Here is a 22,738-nt window from a genome sequence, read left to right on the forward strand (position 1 = left end):
GTAGCAGTTGCAGTGTCTGCCCGGACCTCCTCAGAAGTTACACTGTGTGATTCAAGCCATCGTAAGTGACCCAAAAGGATTCTTTGACCTCCCCTTTCACAATGTATTTTGAGCTTTTGTCTATACCTGCACGCCCTAAATATTTTCAGGCTCTTTTCTGCATGCGTGAAGTTTAATGCTATTAGCAGTATCACATTGTTATACTGCACTTTTTTTTTTTTTTTAATGGAAGATAAGAATTTTATGTAGTTTTGTGATTCTAACAACTTGTTTAATCATGTTATGGCTAAATTTGACAAAATTAGCATTTGACATCTATGTAGGTAATGTACAGAGAAAGCACTGTAGTGCACAGTACAGTATGGAGGCAGGGACTAGGCTGAGATACAACCTAAAAAGAGAAAGGGACTGAACCCTTCTTCCTCCTGGCCTCCCTCCTTGAAGGTACAGAAAGACCTTCCCCTTCCCTTAGCTGTTACAATAAAAGCAACAACTCCACAGAGAGGATGTGGTCATAGATCCATACCTTTTGAAATTAAAAAGACCAACGAGCACCACCAGGATGGTTTTCTTATTCTTGATGTGCACACCTAAACATAGCAATAAAAAAGTCCAGAAGTACAAGACTGAAAAGAAGGTAGAACCATCTGTTGAACTGATATCCAAAAATCCCACATTGAAACTAGCGTGAAATGTAGCCTATTTCTATGGTTCATTACCATTCATCGTTTCAGCCAATGAAAATTTTATTTTCCCAGTATTTTGTATTTTTCTCATGTGTTTGCAACCATTCAATTTATATTTGTTTGTAATTCAAATATATAATATGGCCCCAAATCTTTTTTCTTGTCTCTAGCTATTCTATTTTGGAACAGCCAACAAAAGCTCGGCGACAGCAACAAAACAAATGAATAATTTTGGATGTAAGGTCTGTTTGCTTTGAAAAAGATCAGTATGTTGGTGCATCAAAATGGTGCCAGATCAGCTGTCTTTCTCCATTCCAAGAGAGATGATTCTGAATTAGGAGGCTTGCAAAACTGATCAAAGGGAAGAATTTTGTCCAGGCTACTTCTATTGCAGGTTCAGTTAGTAATTACAGTGTTCAGTGCTGGTCTAGGACATCGTAAGTGGCACCCTTTTTTTTTTTTTTTCTGTATCTTATTTAATCAGGTCTTGCGATTGTTCACAGCATATCTGAGATCAAAAATGTCATTGATAAATCCAGAGGAACAAGGCAGTGACTCACACATCCCACGGTTCAGATTAGGTAAAGGCGAAGGGAGCACTAAACAACAGAATAAAATACGGTTTAAAGATTGACAACACTGCCACTACGGATTGTTCCTAAATAACTGAATTTGCTTTACAAGAATTCAGTGTAAATACAATCCTTTTCTCAAGGAAGTATCTTGTCATTTATAGTTTAGCATGAAATGTATGGCACGGGGAGAATGATTTTAATTCAGTAAGCTTACGTTTGTGCAGCAACAAAAGAATAAGAAAACATGCCCGAAACAGAGAGGCAGGGAGGTACTGGGGGAGCTCTCAGCTTCCCACTGCGGGTCAACTGGAAGGAGCAACTGCCGCTTTCAGGTCTCCAGTGAGTCCCGGGCTGGGGTGTTTCAGAGGTTCTCCTTCCAGCCTCAAGACTAAATTTTCTTGAATCTCTGTGAGTGTATTCTTTCTGATTTCAAATGTGCTAAACCACCTCACCCACAGGTAACTTAGAGAAATGCATCTCCAGGCTGAAGGGACAAATATAAAGGTCGAGGGAGGTCATCCTCCCCCTCTACTCTGCCCTGGTGAGGCTGCATCTGGAGTACTGTGTCCAGTTCTGGGCTCCCCAGTTCAAGAGGGACAGGGAACTGCTGGAGAGGGACCTGCAAAGGGCTACGAAGATGATTAACAGATTGGAGCATCTTTCTTATGAGGAAAGGCTGAGGGACTTGGGTCTTTTCAGTCTAGAGAAGAGAAGACTGAGGGGGGACCTTATCAATGCTTATAAATACTTAAAGGGAGGGTGCCAGGGGGATGGGAACAGTTTTTTTTTTCAGTGGTGCCCAGTGATAGGACAAGAGAGAACGGGCACAAACTTGAACATAGGAAGTTCCATCTAAACATGAGGAGGAACTTCTTTACTTTGAGGGTGGCAGAGCACTGGCACAGGCTGCCCAGAGAGGTGGTGGAGTCTCCCACTCTGGAGACATTCAGAACCCACCTGAATGCCGTCCTGTGCAACCTGCTGTAGGTGACCCTGCTCTGGCGGGGGGGTTGGACTAGATGGTCTCTCCAGAGGTCCCTTCCAACCCTGACCATTCTGTGATTCTGTGATAGAGGCCAGTAAGTGTTTGGGGAACATTTCTCCAGAGAGCTCACGCTTTCAGGCTCCCATTTGGTGTAGCCATCCTGCTGCCTGTCGCTGTGCGCCTAAGGACTCACTGGGCTGCACAGTCCACCACCACCTGTATTTTCAGCCACAAATATGACTGAAGAAAAGCGCACTTTTAGAAATGTTTTTGCCAAGCGGTGCTGCCTCCCTTCTTCATCATGGGTAAATTTTTAAAAGCAGGTTTCATTGTGGGAAGCCAGTGGGTTTCTTAGTCCTTGACACCCCTTCTTCACAGGCAAATGTTCTTTCAGTTCATGTGCTTTTCCAGAGACGAAAGGGAATCTTTATGTGAGAGCCTCATGACAAAGTACTGGCAGCGGAGCAACAGAGATAAAGCTGTAGTCTCATGATTATATTCTAATGTCTTTCTTTTTATTTTAAGATACTTAAACCTAATCCCCCAAGTTAGCCCAATCACAGTCTCCGGTGTAGCATTGTTTTCAGCTATTAGCAGGTGGTTTTTAAAACCCTCTCCGGATGATACGCGGGGCCCACATAGTGAAGTCAATTGTTAGACAGGATATAATTTAGACTTCAGCTCTTCCTCTCAGTTTGAAATAAAACGATTACATTTCAGGAGAGCCTAAGGGAAGATTAAAAGTTTTATATCGAAAGTTGAGTATTTTCTTTTGTTTTACACTCTTCTTTTAAAGAAAATGGTATTCATTTAAAATAATGCATGTTCTGATGTATTTGAAAAAGCACTACCCCGAATTAAAAAGAAATTCATAAAGTATGCATGTATGGGAGAGGAAGATTGCAATCTTCATTTGAGCTTTTAGTCAAAGTTTTTTAACACAGCCCATTCTGCTTTGTTCGTCGAATGAGGTGTCTGCAAAGACACGTTGTAAATAACAGATGGCCCATAGCGTTGAGAGAGCAGCAGTTAAGGTGACAAAATCTACTGGGGCTCCTCTCCACAGGCAGGTTATAAAGTGATGTTATAGCCTCTGTTCCAGACTGGAAAATGGTCCTTGCCTGTCTTTAAACCTGTTAAAAGTGGTTCCAGGCAATAGCTCCCCATAATTATAGATCTGGTAACCCCTGTGATGCCTCTCATTTCTTGTATCCAAAAGTTATTCAAGGGAAGAGGCTGCTTGTAGAATACAAAGTTGTAAAACTTACATGGGTCTTAAAAATAGATGGAATAGCCCAGATATGAACAGAGTAAGAAGTGAAGAGTGAGATAGGAACAACAGGATTAAGTTAGTTATTGTCTGATAAGGTCAGCTAGCTTTTACCATTGGTATCCATGGGGCTGTTTTACCAAGGATGCCCTGGGCGCATTTCTAAAAAGGCATTATCTATTAAAGGGAATTCCTGGAAACCTCCTAAAAGAAAATGTATATATGCAGTGAAGTTTGTTGTAGGAGTTCACCGTATCAGCCAAATAAGCATAGATCTTCTTTTTCCAGAAGCCATCAGAAGAGTCTAAATATAGCACTGCTGTAGTTAAGTAGCCTGCTTTCTGTGCCTGTTAAAAAGAGTGCAAAACCTGGTATTGTTACTAAGGATGGGTGTCACTGAACAGGCAAGTTGATGTTTTCTTGTGATTTTATCGCAGAAAAAAAGTTAATTTCTTTCAGTATATTCTTCTGTAAAAAAAAAATAAAAAAATCCCTAATGCATACTACTATCCTAAGGCAGCATTACCAACAAGGGTTTACGGTCATTTGCCTAATGTCAGTGGTGCTTGTTTTCACATGTGGAGACCTGACCAAGGGAACCTAGGTTAACACCCCTTCTTTTGCCTCCATACTGCCAATTAAATAGACAGACGATAATAAATATTGAGGTTGACTGAGGATTTAAGAAGGATGGAAGCTCATGGTACAGAATGGTGAAGGTCAGTGTTCAACTAATATTATCTCTTGCAAAGGAGATGAGTTTTTAATGTGCTCTTATTCCAGATTTCGAGAAGAACTGATGTGGTGTGGGAATTAAGGCGACAATTAATGGCCACTGAGGAAGAAGACAGTTTATCATATCCTCCTCTGAACGTGACCACTGGAAATGATATATGCATCCTTTTTTACGCTAGCAATTTCAGCCTCAAAGCCAACAATTCAGTTTCTATAGATTTGACAAATGCAACATTTGTAACCCAGAATGTGGATATTTCTTCCTCTAGGTGCTCAGACATCAACACGACGTGAGTAGCACAAGAAATTTCACATCATAATACATGTGATTCTGAAAGCTAATCAGAAATGGTGCAATGTCAAGTTAATACTATTTTAATTTTCTTCTTCTAAAGCATCCAAAATAAGAAAAAAATACTAAATTGGATATTCTTAGAGGAAAAAGATTAAGACCACAGAAATTGTTCAGATGCAGCCTCTTATTTTCACATTTTTTTTCCTCTTACATTCCTTACTTCCTTGTTTGCTTATATTTGGTCCAAACAAGTTTCCCTGTGCCCGATCTTACAATAACAGAAAACCCCACTGGCATTAATGAGATCATCATTTCATTGTAAAATTCCCTTGAAGGAGAGTATTGCCAGTTACTAGGTAGTAATTCAGCTGGAAGTACATTAATGAAACATGATCTCTGCTTTCCTTTACTTGGAAGCACCTGCTCTTGGGTAAAAAAAAAATTATATAAATATTTTGTCATATTTTTCTGTGTACCGAACCTTTGCTATATGACTTTTGTAATTGCCTATTGATTTAGAATATTCCCTCAGATTGAAATGTCACAATGATCTAATTAAAGCTGACTACTCTAACATTAAAAATCTGTTTCTTATTCTTAGACTGTCATTAAAATATACAAACCCAGTGAATGGAATCAGCAGCCTAGAGATAAGGTAACTTATGATTTTTTCTTACATAGATCTTTGTGTTGTACTAAGCCTGTTTGTAAATTAGGACCAAAAAAAAAAGGAGGTGTTAAGTGAAAATGTTTTTGAAATTACAGTTTGATTTCTGTTCTGAGCGGTTACTATTCAGCAGAACAATAATATGGTCTTTATATAGAGAATATATTAATACACTCAGGAAAAGTTCTGAAAAACCGGTATAGGCAAACAACTATACTGTAAGGTACTGGTATAAGAAACATTGTGTGTTGCTAATAGGATCAGACCACAATTGTGTCTCGGGAAAATCTAACTGTGATTATAAACATTTCTAGGGCCTGAAGTCTACTTGTATGGCCAGGGTTGTATTTAGTCCTAATGTGGATTACCAGTGTGCTCTGTCAGAGCTAGCTTGTGGCTAATGAGGGGTGCAAAACCTTGCACCAAGGAAACCAAGGAGAGGAAGTTTAAAGTAATAACGTAGGAGACAATCAGAGCTTGAACGACATTTTGGTAGGAGTGTAAAAGAGGCATGCGGCACCAAGATGATAAGCACAAATGAGTAAATACCATTATTTACACTGGGACAGATGGACAGTCTACATTTAGGTAAAAAGACCCCCAGAAGAATTTGTGTTGAATAGTCAGTGATGTGTTTGGAGTTGTATCTGGAGAGCAGAGACACTTGCAGTCATCATCAGAGACCACGATAGGTGGCAAAAACCCAAACATGCTTTGTTATTTAACATCTCCCTTCCCTCCCCAAGCACCTAGAGCTTTGTGAAAGAATATAATGTACAGATAACATTGCTGTTAGTACAGTATTTCTACTTTTTGGCTATTGCAGTTAGCTTTGTATAGGATCCTTGAGACTCGTCCTTGTTGATGGACTCAAGCATTTCTTGGTTTCAATACTTTAAATTATCAAAGGGGCATGCCTTTCCCTGAACACCACGGGGAATTAAGGAAACATTTTCCTTGGATCCCATTCCAAAAATACTGTTTTCAAACCAAGACTCTGCCCAAGTTGTGTCCTTACTTTTACTCCATATTACAAAATATCGCTTCCTCTGGTGCTTCTTTGTCTGCTCTCTCCTGCTCCTGTCTCACTCTCGTACAGACAGAGCCACACAATCAGTGCCCTGGATTCTCATTCTGCATCTTTGCTCCTACTGGTGCAGGTCTTAACTGCTCTCCTGTAATCTCGGTGTGAATGAATCTGGTTGCTTTCTACATTTGTCCTGAATGTCACCATCCTCAGCACAATACCATGCTTTCTAGTAAAATTACAGTTCCAAGAAAATAGTATGAATCATAAAGCACTTGAAAATCCTATGGAGCATGAAACTGTGCTGCAATACTAGCTACCAAGTTAATTGATACATCTTGGAGGGTTTGTTTTCTTTAAAGTGGTCAACAGGTTTTGCACAACTATACAACAGCAAACTGTAAACCTTAGGATGCTACTATAGAAAAAACAGTAGTTTGGCAGTTAAAATATTTATCTTAGAGTTTGATTGCTGCAGTAGGCATAAGAAGATCAAATGTGATGTTAGTGTTTGCATATGGACTTAATGTGGATTATTCAGATTTATGTTTAGTCATCTGCTTGTTAAAATCTTATAATTTTAATTAATTATGGGGAGAAAACTTTAATGTCATGAATCTGAGGTGCATCTGAAGAGAAGAAATTTGAAGTAACTCTGCAGACAGACTGACTGTAAATTAAAGGAGAATATCAGCACAAAAGGTGAATGGTTCATGTTTTCTCTCTTCTTATGGAATATTTTTTTACATCTTTTAAGCCTGTTGTAATAAAGGCGGAAATACTCACAAAGTTTCTCTTGACTTGAGCTTCTACTTGAATACTCTATAACTAAATATCGAAATGCATAAACAGCCCTTGAAGCTGAGATAAGAAACTCAGGCTTCACAATAGGTGAGGACTTGAAAAGAGAGTAGGTGAAGTCCTGCCCATCGTCATGCCCAGCATGTAATTAAAGTAGCACAGGCTGGCTCTGTTTTGCAGGAGAATTTGATTTATTCTGTTGGGGTAGGTGTGATCTAGGTTTTTAATAGCCCCTATTAATGACCCTATTTAATAGGGTCATTTAGACACAAAAATACCTAAACTGATTATTTTTCATGTGTGACACAGGTGCTTAGCAATAAAAAATGGAGTAGATGAAAAAGGTCGGGGGTGGCTTCCAGGGAAGTCGTTGCTCGGGCATTCACTGTGAATTGGTCTGCTTGCGGGAGGTAGCGGGTGATTGCTCCTGCTTTGCTTTTTTTCCTCTTTCCTTCACTTATTAAGCTGTCTTTATCTTGACCCACAAGTTTCCTCATTTTTGCTCTTTCTATTCTATCCCTGTCCTGTTGGGGACAGGGAATAAACAAGCAGCTGCATGGCTCCTTGGCTGTTGGCTGGCGGCAACCCACAACACCTCAGAAGTCTTTATAAAGACAACTTTCTGCTAAAGACACACCTGGTTATTTGTGCTGCTTTATGTTGGATTATCTCTTGATCTAAAAGGCAATCATGTCATTTTAGGTCTGCGCTAGCTACCACAATAGAACATTGCATGGCATATAATGCAAATAATAAGATATACTCAACGGAACCAGAACAATCCATTGAACTTTTAATGATTCGGGGACACTTTCTTCACCTTGTTTATCTCGGCATGTCTATTCTCAAAAGCCCCTAAAATCCACAGAGATACATTACAACCTTTGTTTTCCCTTTCTGGTTCACTTAGATTACATTTCTTGTTCAAGATGTCTCTTTGGTAAGATTGCGGTCTGCCTCAATAAACAAGACAAAAGCAGGGCGAAGAGGTGGGAAGGAACAGAGCGTAGAGCCATGGCTGCATTTTTTCCCCTGTAAAGGCCATTTACTTAAGTGTAGGAGAGCATCCCTTGAAGACGGAAAGTGACACCAGAGAGAACCACATTCAAGTAGCTGAATTTATTCCTCAATAAAAGAGGCTCTAACCTCAGCAGCATGAGCTGGATCCAGAGCCTGCCCTTACCACCGCTAGTCTACCACCTCGCGCTGAGCAGCTAGCGATATCCCACCTCCTACTAGTGGCTGCGATAGCTGCTTCATCCTGTGCAAACAGCTGCCATCTCCCTCTTCCTCCCTCCAGCAAAAGCAGCAGTCCCATTCATCCTCCTGCAGTTGCCAGAGAGAGGTGAGCTGCTCGGGAGCGGTGGTAGAGTGTTTCTAGTTGTGCTGCTTTCAGAAAAGTGAACTGCTGCTGCAGCACGGGTAGGAGCTGTGGGCAGTAGGTTTTGCTGGAAGAAGCATAATCTCAGCTCTCTCAGCAGCTGATGACATCCACCTGTCTGTCATCCCTGGGAAAAGGTGCCAAAGCGGATGGAAACGCAGAGCACGAGGTGGACAAAACTGCCTTAGTATTTTTGCCACCTGCATTGGTGAGAGCTTGGCTGTTGTTGCCTATAGCACACACAGAACAGAATTGACTCAAGAACTTTCACCTAACAAGCGTGTTTCTCTTTGAGTCTTTGAAACAGCAGCAATTCCAGCTAGCTTCCTTTTCAGAAATAGCTCTGCTTGTAAAGAACAGCCACGTGGGATGGTGATCAGTAACAGGTGATGGCATTTAGAGTTCATATGGTTATCTGGCACAAAGGGAGTCTGGCCTGTGACCAGGAATTGTTTGTACCACGATACATAAGGTACACAATGTTTATGTGAAAGTTTGCTTCCTGCATTGGCTCTGACGTTTAATATGAGCACAGCATTTCTTATAAAACCCAGGTACTTTCAGTTCTGCAGATAAAAGTCTTTGTTCTCTCTCTTCCCCTTGTCATTCTTTTGCTATATTGCGCTCATTCTATTTGCTATCTACTCATCCGAGAAAATGTTAAACTAAATGAAATAATTCTATTGATTTTGTTGTTTGAATATCTTTTTTGTAATTTAATAAATTATAGTTGTATCAGTTATCAGTTAAGCGCGTGCTTGTCGAGGGCTATTCACTGTCAGTTGTTCGGAAAAATGCTAAGGGTAAAAGCCTGTATTATTAAGTTAACCATGCTCCACTATTACGTGAACTATATTTCACTAATTAGAATCTTAATTCTCATAAATCTGCAAGAAACATAACATTTTAGTCTTTGGCGCAACGTGAAGAGACAGCATTCTTTGGAAGTCACGTTATACTCGCATACGTAGCCTTATAAAACTTGTTTGTTCATATGGTAAGTCTCCAAAGAATTTCCTTGTTTACTACTTTTCTTATCTTCTCAGCAAAAGTACAGAGCACACCCAGCATCTGTGGTTGACATGAACATTTATGTAAACTTCTCTGTGCTTATAACTGGCCTTCAGCTGGTGCCCATAGCATTGCTACTGAGGCACTATGGAAATTCTGTTCAGATTGTGCCGTATATCAGGAAAAAAATTCTCTCTCCTAGCCATTAATATCCAGGCTAATACATGTTTTATTTTTGTAACTTCTTCACTATAACAAGAGCATATTTTCCATAAACATTTGTGAATGTTTACTAGATGAAATTCAAATGCTTTTTTCTTGCAGCTGAATGTTGTGTGGAAAGAACTGTTTAGGCTCAAAACATAAAGAATGCCATAAGACAAAACATGCTTTTCTCACGTGGATGACGCTTTGAGTTCTAGGATTCTTTCTGAGCGTTTTGAAGCTTTTGAGGATTATGAAGTTATACGAATCAAAGGGAAAGGTTCAAGTACTGTAGTAACCTAACCTGTCAAATTTTGTGTGTTACTCCTAAAAAGCATTGTTTATGTTGCGTTTAGACTCTGTGTTGTGTGAATGACATGCTACTGAAAGCAACTCATTTGAACAAACAAGCAATATTCTACAACAGAGAGTACTCTCTCTATAGATATACATATACCCTATAGAACATAAAATTCTATATTATGCCGCAATATAGATGACTGCTTATATTTCAAACCTGTCATAATGGCATCTTAGTATTACCCCAAATTTTAAAATCCACACACGGTGTTACTCGTTGTAGATGTATTAGAATATTTCATTTTGTAGCAAGTCTCACTTATGGCTAAAAAGATTCTTCTTCTAAATTCTTTGTGGTTATCACTAAGCAAAAAAAAAAAAAAAATCTTCAGCAAACTATATAGAGCAGTACATACATAGACCAAGTCGGGTTAAAGTATTATGCAACATACAGCAAGGAGAAAAGTTTATCGTTTCCTTATGAGATAAGTTGAATACCTGAAGGTAACTGGGTACAACGTGGTAGTTTCAGAACATCTGGGAGGTGTTCAGACTGCAGTGGTAGCAACGTATATATAAAGCCCATGATTATAAACTACTGGAAACCGCTGCAATACTGTACATACACAGACCTTTTCAAAATGATAAAGTATTTATTTGAGCCTAACGCACTATAAATTGGGAAACTATGGCTGACAATCCATCCCCACCCTTCAGTGAGAGAAAACTCTGTCTCCTACTGCAAATTCAGACATTTGCAAAGGCAAATTGCCATTTAGGCACCTGAACCAAGGAAGAATCGCAATGATAAATCAGAAAATGGTTATCATGTCTGTACCTATCATAAAAGCAATTTTTAAAAAATCCCATAAAACGTTCATTGAGAGCTGCTGCAGGCCTACTGACAGTCTCTCAGGTTCTGCTCCACTGATCATAAACTGTTGGTAACTGATGAAATATGGCACTGGCAGAGGCCCTTGAAGAATGAGATCGCATTTGCTCCTTGCCTGCCATAGCTGCGGAAAGCTGTGCTTATGAGATGAAACTCTAAGAAGTAGTAAAAGCATATTCACAAAGTCTCTTCACTTACGAACAATCCTAATGACATGAGAGGCCAAGCTAAGGTACTGTGATGTTTGCAGCCAGCAGTAGTGAACCTTTATCTGCCACCAGTACTTTATCAAATGAATATTAACTTTTTCCTTCTGTCATTTTGACCTTTTTTTTTTTCCCTCTGTTGTCTTTCTAGGTTTTTAATGACCAACAAGTTCTATGGAGGCTCGGCTAGAAATTGGTCCACTTTAGATTCAGTTGAGATTGTGCAGGATGGAGGAAAGTTTGCTAAATTTAATGTTTCTGTCATCTCTGCTCCTGCAGAGTATTCATTTCATTGTCAGCTGGTGGGAACAAGCAATCTCTATCCTGCAAGGCTGATTCCATCCAACAACGAGGCAAAAAACTGGGATGTTTTCATTTCCAGGTTGCAAGTGAGTACACATTGACATTTCAGAGATAATTCCAAGAATGATTACTTGCTATTGTGGGTGCTGAACGACACACATCCATAATGTCCTCACTTTCTTTGCAGCCTGAAGGAAAATGTAAAAGAAAAGCTGTTCCCCCTAGGTGAGCTATTCAATAAAGGGGTAAAAAAGACGGCAGTTGCTGAACAATAAGAACCTGAAAGCACAGCTTTGAAAAACAAAAAACTATGAAGTTGTCCACAGAAAAGAAAAACCAATAAAACCAAATGCGCTTAATCAGGCAAAGAATGACTAAGTCCCCATGCCTGTTTAATGAATTGGGCTGCTATTGGAAACACGGGCCTATTAGGTGGGTGGCTTTATGCTGCTTACTTTGTTTTTATTTGATTTCTTTGCACTTTGTTTACCTGGGAAAGGGCAGCTTAGGGTGGTTACTGTTTTCACTGATATAGACTATACTCCTACAGACAAAAACAAAGCACAGTGCAATTAGATTTAATGGAAGGTTTGCCATGGACTTCAATCAGGAGCAATGCTAGGTCCCGCCTGGCCCAGAAGGAAAGCAGTTGTTTTGGGGGTTTTTTGGCATGAAACATAGGTTTTGTGTATATTTAGTGTGGTAGTACAGACTGCATATGTGAGGTGTAGACAATTGCATCTTTATTATTTAGAGCATTGATCTTGACTTAGGAGGAGCACATCGACACTTATATCTTAATACACTGTTGCACTAAGGAATCTCTTTGATTAAAGAGATCATGGATATGATAGGAATAATTCCAAACTGGACTCTAGTTGTCAAAGATGAGCTAAGTCCATGATAACTGGATACAAATGCTGATATAATTGTATTTCTGATTTTGATAACAACCCAAATCTCAATCTGAGTTCAGATTTGACATTTCTGTTTAAACAATGGAAATCTCACGGGAACAGAATTGGTGCTGTGATTTATTTTCCACAAATTCCAGGATCAAGTTCCACAGTTTTTTTGAGAAGCAACATAGCAATACACACCAATGTCATAAAGGTTCCTCCTGATAGTATTTTTTATGGAGAAGCCTGAGAATACCTGAGTCCACGCAACTGTACTTTGCCTAGTCAGCTCTTTGAAGTTAGACTTTGGCATCACTAGGCTATGAAAGTACATGGGCTATGAAAATGCAAAGCATCCACTTACAAGGTATCTTTTCCTGGAATTTCTATGTATATTGATACTGCTGCCTTCTCAAAGGTTAGAGAGAGGCTTTGCTCCATCCTTGGTAGGCATTGAGGTCTTGATCAAGAGTAAAAGTAGTAGGTTCCCACCTTCCTTATTGTTTTGGAGCAGCAGCTGCTTGCACTGTTCAGACAACAGAACTTCCCGTTCCTCTTGGGAAAGACCTTTTTCTCTGATGAAGTCCTAAGCGTAGAACACAACCTGAAAACTCCTGTTCTGATCTTTTGTGTTGCATGAAAAGACAGGAAGTCACCATTCTGGGCTCGTTTCTAAGTTCTATTTGAACCTTTCCAGATATCTTCCACTGATATGTAGTGAAATCTGATAGATCTCAGTATCAGTTTTTGTTTTAGAATGAGGTTTAGAAACCCCAAAACTCTTTTGCACAGTGAAAAAAGCACATGGGATGTGCTCGGTCGTTGCAGCCGGCACAAAATCTTGTTACTGAAACTGAGGAACATGATTTTCGTGTCAACGTCATGCAACAAATTAGAAACCAGGGTCCAATACCAATCTAGCTGGTACAGTTGTACTTTGCAACGTTACGTCCTGAAAACAGTAGCACAGTATTAGAGGGACATGGCACCTGCACAGTGAAGCCTTGCATAGCTTGTTCCAAGGCAAGGCTGAACTGATGCAGCCTTTTACTTTAGTTCTGGAGCTAGCTCAGTCACTGCCACCTGAAGAGCCCCTGTGGGATGACCATAGCCTAGGATGTCACCACTCATAGCTGTACACAGTACCAAAACTCCTCTGGGTTTGGTGGGGTTTTATGTTGGTTTTGTGGTTGTTACAGGAATGGTTGTTCTACCGTGATACATTTTATCCTTTCAAGGATCCCAGATTTGTCTACGAAGATAAAGAGGACACTGCCATCAAAAGCACTGCTTTTCTTTAGTATGTGTCATAGTGGTTTAGAAGTCCATTTGTTCCTAAGATAAACTGCCAAAGAATTTAAAACCAAGAATATTAGGATTCTTTGTGGTTAAATATTTCTAAGTTGAAAAATTAGATGTTCCTTGTACACTTAAGAGCCCTGAACACAACAGATTTTACTTGGAGGCTTTGTCAAAGGTGAAACTCCATTCAAAAAAATATTTTCAAAATTAACAGTAAATGCAGACTAGTATAACCAAGACAAATGATGCTTGTCCAAACACTAAAATTAAAACTTCCACAGGGAACTTCCAAAAGGCTTTTACATTCATAAAAATTAGAAAATCACATGTAAGTATTTTTAACTTTTCTATAGGCAGAAATACTGCTAGGAATCACATTCTTATCTCCCACCTGGGATCTAACACTCCCACAGAAATGATAAAGCTTCAGAAAAACAATAAAAGAACCCTGCATATACTTCATCTCCCACCTAAAAGTAGACATAGCATTTTAAGAATGTACAATTAAAGCTTTCACCTCGAAGCTTCAATAAGCATAATCCTGCTTCAAGAAACCCCAGTAGGATTGACATAATAAAATTCAGTATTTCTGGCTCTAAATCAGAAGTGTTAAAGCTTTTCTAAAACAAATATACCTGTAAAGGGCTTCAGAGAGTTCTTGTAATAACAAATGTGTATTGTTTTCCAGAATTTTAATCCATTTTTTGAATATAAATGACATAAATCATCACCTGCTTTCTGGTTTTTATTGTAAATAAGTCTTTCAGACTACATTTCATGACTCTTAGTCGCATTCTCATCTGTTGTCAAAGCAGTGGCTTAACAAGCGAAGGCTTAGGTAATCACCTGTATTCTCTAAAACTGTGCAAACTGTTATCTAACCCAAAAGCTTATTTTTGCTAATCCTGCTTTAATCAGAAGCCTGACTGCCTATAGTGAAAGCAGACAGTATTGGCAAGTTAGCTACCACGGTCTGACTTAGAAAGATTCTTCTCAGAAGCCCAGAAAAGCTTGAATTGCTAAAATTGTCTTCACCTCCACAGTAAATAAATAGCCCTTAGTTCTGCATAGGATAAGAGTTTTATTAATCAGCATTCTGGAAGGTATAGTCATTGCTCTTAATATGGATATTACATACACATTAACTTTTTAGACGCCTGAGCCATGAATGAATTCAAACCCAGAGTGCTTACTGATGTAGCATGGCATGCAAGCCACAGACTAAGTTTTTTGGAGTTTGTACCAACACCTCTGCTAGGAAGTACAAACTCTTTTCTTACCACAAAGCTTCCCATTTAGTTTATTGTAAAGCATAGAGTAATCATGGAGTGGGAACACAGAAAAGTAGAAATCCATGATCTCCTGCTTCCTTGCTCATTGCCTGGTGAGGGAAGTGATTTACATAAAATAATCCTTTTTTATTTTATACTATAATATTTTACAGAAAATAGTCAGTTTTAAGGTCTTATTTCCTTACTGGTGGATTTATGACGTTCAGTGCTTTCCTTACGCAACCATTTCAGAGAATCTGTAAATACATAAGAATCCCAGTCTTTATTTTTTGTTATAAAATTATTTAAGAAAGACTCAAACCCACAGATCAGATTAATTCTTTCTTTCCTTCATTTTCTTCCACCAGTTAGATTCCTGTCCTTCTGAAGGAATCAGTGCTTATGTCGTTATGTGCATGGGTTTAGAGGGGGAAGTGTCTTCCCTTTCTTCGTTGCTTTCTAATCTTTTGACTGTTTTTAACAAAATTTTTAGAAGGATAGTGGTCTCAAAGACACTTAAGTTTGTTGATACTTTTTGCAAAAGAGACCCCCAGATTAGTTGTTTTTTTCTGAGGAAAACAATATGGCAGGAGCTCAGCCAGCAGCAGACCTCGAGAATACAGTCAAAGGAGAGAGATCACAGATTTTTCTAACTGCTGGAAAAGTTTATATGGGTTTCATATGTTAATAGACAACGCAGGTCCCACACCTCAATAAAGCAAGCCCTTTCTCCTGTTTTGAGTCTCTGATGTCTGAGAGGGGGGGAAAGGTTTCACAATGTTTTCTCCTTGAACTTTCACTAAAACTCAGCCAAAAAGGTCACCTTCATTAGAGGGATTTTAAAGTAGGTTTCAGGAGTTCTGCTTGTCAAGCAGTTATTAGCTAAAAATCTCAGAGTATTTCAACAAATCTCATGATCTGTGGGGGCCTTAACTCTGATGCCTTTGAGTGCTTTGAGTGTCCTGGTTCTTAAGTGGTCATTGCGCTGTACTGATCACATATTCCCGTTGGGACTTTACTTCTAAAAGTAACACAAATTTCTGAGTGGGAAACCTCCCTCTTGCCAAAAAAAAAAAAAAAATGAATTCTGCATCTTTAATTTCCTGGGTGAAAAGGGCACCTGGAAAATTGTTCTGCAGAGGATTTGGTTCTCACTCTTTTTTAATGGGCAGAGAGTGAGTGGTAATTAACAGGTGTGGTTCTTGTAATTACCACACACATCCTGAAAGTAGGGCCTACACTCTGTGTTTACTTGCACTCATCTATCTACCTTTCTTCGTTCCCAGATTCAAGGCTTCAACATTGAAAACAACCAGTTTTCCTATGCAAGTGACTGTACAGGCTTCTTCGCTCCTGGAATCTGGATGGGCTTGGTGACATCTGTAGTTTTACTGTGGATCCTGGCCTATGGCATCCATATGATCTTGCAGCTCACAACAAACAGCAGATTTGATGACCCCAAAGGTCCAGCTCTGTCAGTTCCTCAGACAGAATAGCTGTGGATTGATTTAATGCCGCTCCAGCTTTTCCTGGTCTAATATTTATGATTTTTTTTGCCCTTTTACTTCATAATATGTGTAATAATAACATTTACTTCATAATAACCTAAAAAGATATCATAGCAGAAAGGGGTAATTAAACTACGTATAAAAAGGATACTTATGCTTGGCAACAATAATAATTCTACTTGTTATTACCATCATTTGTTAATAGCTCTCTGTGTTAAGGGTCTGAGGTGAGGCTGTAGAGGTTATTACTCTAGCTGGCTGTTAGAAAGACCTGTACAGACTGCCTTCAGATTAACCCTTATTGGCAAAGAAAGGGTATCACAACAGAGATAAATGAGAAGGATAAATAACTTATTTGATAGGAAACTATATATTGAAAGTACTGGTCTCTCTAAAAGCTCTTTAGTAAGTATATCATGTTGATGCTACATATTAAGAAGGCTGAACTACGTCTTGACATTTTTTCTCTCGAGAAAACAGAGAAGTACAGAAGTAATAAAGTATAAGTCACGAAATAAATGGTCTTCAAAAGTCTTTTCAAAATACATCTTTGTTCAAATGTGGTATCACAAATGAGAACGGATGGATTAAGGCTTACCTTCCCTTTAACATCAGCGTATGCCTGTGGGAATTATGTTGGGTAATACTAACTCATGTGTTGGTTTTAGCCCTGGACAGCTGATGGAGTTACTAAGCAAGATAGGTCTTTGTCCAAACTGATCACAAAATTGTGTTTGGTGTCATGGCAATGAATGCAACTTTTCAAGCTCACAAACGAAGATCCAGACAGCATCTTAACAGAGATAAGGTAATTTTCTTAGCACCCCTCCTTTGCCAGGTATCTTTGGAATAGTTATGAAGTTTGTATGAAAAAGGAAAAAAAAAAAAGAAGTCATTAGAAGCACTGTGCTAATGTACTGCTTAAGTCTGAGCATGTTTATGGTCATCTCAATAATTCCAGAAGCCTTAAAACATTCAGAACATGCTGGATTCTTTTGCAATTAATAAAAGGTGCTACATCTTCTCATTGAGCAATCTGACTATGCAGTGAATTACTAAATGTTATGAAAAACTAGGAAATAGTAAAAAAGCAGTATTGAATTGGTAAAAAATGGTAAAAATAACATTTTCATTCTCTTCTGTAGTGTTTTGTTACGATTGTGCACGTTCTATTAGTAGTTAAAGAACAAAAAATATAATTCTGACAAATTACAATTGTCACATGAAAAGAATTCTAAATTTTCTCATCTTGATCCATGTCATGGAACAATGATACAGAGGAAAGACAGTTAGAATCAGCTCTTTAACTAGACCAACAATAGTTTCTACTCATCATTCCTGGATGTCACATTTTTATTACACAGTCAAAAAAGTAAATTAAATGCTGTCTGAAGCTATTCTTCCCAAATCATTCAATCCTGACCTGGAAAACAAAAAGAGAGCTTGCGTGTAACTAGCAGAGGTGACTTGTCTGCTGTAATATTTTTCCCAAATGTTTTTCAAAACCTCAAAAAACGCTGGCATTTGATCTACACAAAAACACTGTGTTAGAAAGGCACATTTTCTTTGCAAAAAACTAGTCGCCAGTAGAGACAACTGGGCTTGTTTTATTAATTCCCCCTTCAAAGCAAGTTACGTGAATGTGACATTGAAAATTGACATAACAGCCATGTAAATGATAGCTAAAAGACAGGAAGACTATTACAAAGGGCTTGGTTTGTAGAAGACAGGTTTCTTATGACTTTTATCTAGATTCAACAAAATTTGGAACAGATTTTGTTCAACAGTGACGATATATCGGAACTGAAGAACGGCTTTACGAGGCCAGCTCAGAATCCTGCCTCCAGCAGTGGTATGAGTACGGCAAGCACGTGGTAGTACTTCCTGCAGATGTTCCACCAGTCTCCACCGTTTAAGCTCAAGGACTTCCTCAGCCTTAGAAGTGGTGTCTTTCTAGTTAATAATTCTGGGTATAGCTATAGTTCATTAATCTGTCCAGCCTCCCCATGAGCCTGTGCACTCTCCTAGAGCTCACAGGGTCCTGATTATAGTGTGGCACTGCGGATACTTGTACCCTCCCTTGCTTGCCTGGGCTGGACTCTGCAGAAGAGGAGGAAACAGGGTCTCATATACCATGATGAAGAGATAAGTCTCTTTCAGAAGAGATCAAGCTGGATCAGATGCTGGAGGAGATGTTTGTTGGACTAGCTTTTTGCTGATGCATTAAGACTGAAGCCCTCAGAAAAGGGCCAAACTGAACTATTTATCTGCTGTGTTTGACATTACACATTTCAGGCTGAAGGGGAAGGTCTTTTTGTGGGGAAAAAGCTTTTTCCTTCTAGATTCTCTCACGACGATACCATGAATACAGGCAAACAGGGCCTGTAGGGGCATATATTCTGTTTCTATAGTGAGTTGGGATACCCCTGTGATGGAAAGCTCAAGCCCTGTGTTGTAGCCCTTCATGTGGCAAGGTTATCCTTGTGAGGTCTGTGCTGGGAAAAACAGCAGAAAAGGAAGGGAACTACCCACAGCGCTAGCCATCCTGGGAGCCAGGTGGACTGGGGTCTGGGGACAATAGCCAGTCCTTCGTAGAGGATGACCAACTCTTCTTTGTCCACATGTGGTAGGTTGACCTTGGCTGGCTGGCAGACGCCCACCCAGCAGGTCTGGCCTCTTCTCACAGAGGCCACCCCTGGCTGCCAACACCTGGACACGGACAGCCAATCCACCACATCAGGGGGCCATACGTGCTGCTGGAGTCTCTGTGCCATGTCAAATCCCTGCAGCTGCAACTCATGCTGCCCTGTGGTCAGAGAGAAACACAACTGATGTCTGATTTCAGCAGGGTTGGATTCCTTGCTTTTAAACAGGGCTGGGCCTCGGGAAATTCTAGCAGGATTTTGTACCCACATGTGTTTGTTTACCGTGCTGAATAAAGTTAAAAACTTGTCAGGGGCCTTCTAGCTCTGTGTACTGATTTCACAATTCAGCTTAATCACAGGTGTACTTGTTAAAACATGCCTGTTTCGGGAGCAGTTCCAGCCAGAATATTAGCTCTGTCCGGAAGGTGTGAGCCTTTAGGACTTCGCCCAGAGCTCACTGAAGTTATCAGAAGTATTGACTTCAGTGAGTGCCAGCTCATTTCTCTACCAAGTACAAAATAATTTAATAAAGATGGAGGGGGTGATGGGAAAGGGCATCAGAAAAGTAGAAGCTTTGGGTTTGCTTTCAGAAATGAAACTTTATCAAGAAAGAAAATCAGAAAATATCAAAAAACTATGGTACAAATTGGAAAAAGATCTGTTTAACTATGAAAAATCAAGACTAAAACCAAAGAAAACCCAAACCTAAACACAAAAGTCCTGAAGCCATAAGTTACAGTATTTACTCAAAAATTCAGCAACGATCGTTTGTTGGAGGGGAGAGCTGAGATGGAGCTAGGATCTGAACCTCCTGACCTGATACAGGTTTGCTTTCTGCCCTGGTCCATTGGTTCCTCTGCTTTAAAATTACTTATTTAACAAACCATGTGGAAACCCAACAATGACTTACAATGACACAGAATTATAATAGAAATAGGCCAAGAGAAGTGTTTTTATGTAGGCAGTAAAGGAAGAGAAGTCATTCCATCTGTCAAGGGAAGACTTGATGAAGTAATTGGCTGCTCCTTTCCTTCTGGGTGCCTGATAAATAATGAATATGCAAATCTAAATCAGCAGAATTATTAGGCGGTGTCCAGGCATTAGAGGACTCTGTAATTATTTCAGCATAAGCTGGGGTCAAGCAGGGAAAACTAGAGATGTTGAAAACAAGGAATGACTATGAGAAGCTAACTCCTAAGACAGAGATACAAGAAGAAGCCTCAATGTTGGATACTGGTCACTGCTGGCAAAAAACTAGTAGTCTCAACTGGTGGTGATGACTGTAGGGGCAAGTGCAGTGATAATCTTATCCTTACTTTGAACAAGACATGAAAGGGGGGCACGGACTTGTTTTCCTGCAGGCTGTTTTTCCTGATGCGTCCTGTGGTGGGCTGACCTTGGCCGGCTGCCAGATGCCCTCTAGGCTGCTTCCTCACTCCTCCTCCTCAACAGGACAGGGGGAGAAAATAAGATGGAGAAACTTGTGGGTCAAAATAAAGACAGGAACACCACTTACCAGTCACCATCACAGACAAAACAAACTTAAGGAAGATTAATTTATTGCCAATTAAAATAGGTTGGATAGTGAGAAACAAAAACAAAATTAAAACAACACCTTCAGTCTGCTCAAATGCCAAAATAGCCTGTGGTGTCTAACATCTTCCAGTACAGAAAAACCTGATCTTCTTCAGTTTTCTAGTAGAGGTTCTGCTCTCAGATTGGTTGGTTCCTTATCAAAACTTAATGCAAAATCAAGGACAAAAGAGCTGTTTCTTCAGAACTCAGATTTCTAAAGGCTTAAAAAGTATTGAAGTACAGGGAAAAAAAAAAAAAAGAAAGAAATGAGATCTTGCCAAGGGGTGGTTCCTTAAGTAAGCAGTCTCTCACTTCCACAATGCGGGAGGGTGTCTTTCTTAGCCTTCCTACCTGTGTGGGTGGAAAGGAGACTTACAACAGTGACTGAGCCCAAGAGTAGATCATCTGCTATTGATGATCCACAAGTGAAGTAGCTTCCTTATCTTCACCATAACTTTTTGAATGCCTCCTGTTTGAACACAGGTTCCCTGCTCCAGTTTGGCTGGATTTCTGTATAACAACCGGACCTGGTACGTTCTTGAATTATTATAGTTGAACTTAGTTTTATGTATCATTCGTTATTGCCATGATAGAGGATAGTTTACTGAATGACCATAGAATCATAGAATTATATCTTTTCTGCTTTGCAAATGGCAATATGGGTGTCCAGTGGGAGAGTGGGAAACCCATTTCGAGTCTGTCTTAATACTCTTTTAACTAGTTAAGAGGAAGTAAAATAACATGAAGGGTGTACTGACACCATGACATCATATACAACTTCCTTTACTTAATGAAAACTGCAAAAATAAGGTTTGCAACATGAAAAAAAACAAACAACTGCTTTCATAAAAGTACTCTTGTAAGGCGGATAATTTCAGGGCTTTCTGATGTAATGTTTGAATTGTAATTTCATGTATCCTATTTATTGTGGGTAAATACAGATACATATGGATAGTAGAGTGATCAATTTAGCTATTCATCAAGTATCTTTCACTAAAGCATACTGGCATGATTGGAGATATTACTGTCCATATCTACTCTGCCTTTCATTCATGTATACCTGTGCCTCAGCTGTTCATTAAGTTCACGCTGCTGTGCTCTCTTTTTCCACCAAGGATGTAATATATCAGATTTTGCAGTAGAGTGGCTGAGATGCAGGTGCTTGTCTGGGTCTGTCATTCCTGCCGCTGAGTAATAAAATCCTGGCAGAAGAGCAAAGCGGATAGCTGCAAACACCGATGTCTCAACACATTACTGTGATACTGGGGAAGGATTTTTATTATAGCTGTCAAAAGGGGAAACCAAAGCATGCACGGAGCCGTGTGCCTTGTCAGGGTCAAAGACCACATTGCCGGTAGCCTGAGAGGCAGGACCCACTCCACTTTGGGCAGTGTGCGTTCTGTCTCTGAGTGCCTGAACACAGTTCAGCTAATAACATATGTTAGGGCAAGCTCAGGAGTGCTTTGTTTCATATCCTGCTAGAAAGACCCCTAACAGCTGTCTGTGGCAAAAAATACCTAGAGGGCACCAAGATCCGGTTGTGGCCGCCTTCTCTCACTTTATATCTTCAGACTGCAATTGAACAGGAATGTTCCAGGCCCCCAGTGGTCTCAACCCTTCTCTTTAACCATAAAGAGGAAAGAGAAATGTGGGAGAGGAGAGGCAATACGGATCATTCTTTTTCCTCTGTAGACAGTGAAAGCCTTTGCACTTCTGAGTGGTTGCCAGAGTCCTACACCCCAATGGAACGGCAAGGGTGGCAACAAAGGGCCCTGCCACTGCTGGGGAGGGTGTGCACACCTGCATGATCGTGGCCTCTCTTGGAAGGTCCTCCAGGTCTTCAACACTGTCTCCCAGAACCACTCTTTGTGGCTGGCTGCAAACTAAGGCAGGAGCAGCCACTTTGGCTGCCTTCCAGAAACTCTGAGGTGGCTAAAAGTGAGTGGGAGGAGGGAGCCCTGCAGCTATTCTGCATTTATCTTACCACGTGGACCCCAGAGTGTTTGCAACAGGCAGTCGAATTCTGAGTGTAAAAATCTGAGGCTTCACCTGTCTCTTTATAACTAACTAGTATTACAATTACAAAATAGATGGTCTGCTTTTGCTTGTAGAGCTTTCATGGATGCGTACTTATACAGCAAGAGTGGAGCACTTGCATTAGTTTTCATTTATTTAGTTTTTCACAGAAGTTTTTGTGGGT

General features: G+C 39.8%; 1 protein-coding gene across 1 annotated transcript in view; it reads left to right on the forward strand.

Annotated features, from left to right (window-relative positions):
* Positions 1–17,312, forward strand: part of ATP6AP1 (ATPase H+ transporting accessory protein 1) — a gene marked incomplete at its 5' end in the record, with an annotated part of 58,723 nt that extends 41,411 nt beyond the window's left edge. Inside the window, 4 exons of the mRNA XM_082498456.1 lie at positions 4,300–4,541; positions 5,148–5,201; positions 11,187–11,424; positions 16,097–17,312. Of these exons, the coding sequence (XP_082354582.1) occupies positions 4,300–4,541; positions 5,148–5,201; positions 11,187–11,424; positions 16,097–16,306 (744 nt within the window). The 3' untranslated portion in view covers positions 16,307–17,312. The remainder of the gene's footprint in view (positions 1–4,299; positions 4,542–5,147; positions 5,202–11,186; positions 11,425–16,096) is intronic.
* Between the last annotated feature and the right edge of the window lie 5,426 nt (positions 17,313–22,738).

This window comes from Vanellus vanellus, assembly GCF_965231255.1.
Source record: "Vanellus vanellus genome assembly, chromosome: 1".
NCBI classification, from domain to species: domain Eukaryota; kingdom Metazoa; phylum Chordata; class Aves; order Charadriiformes; family Charadriidae; genus Vanellus; species Vanellus vanellus.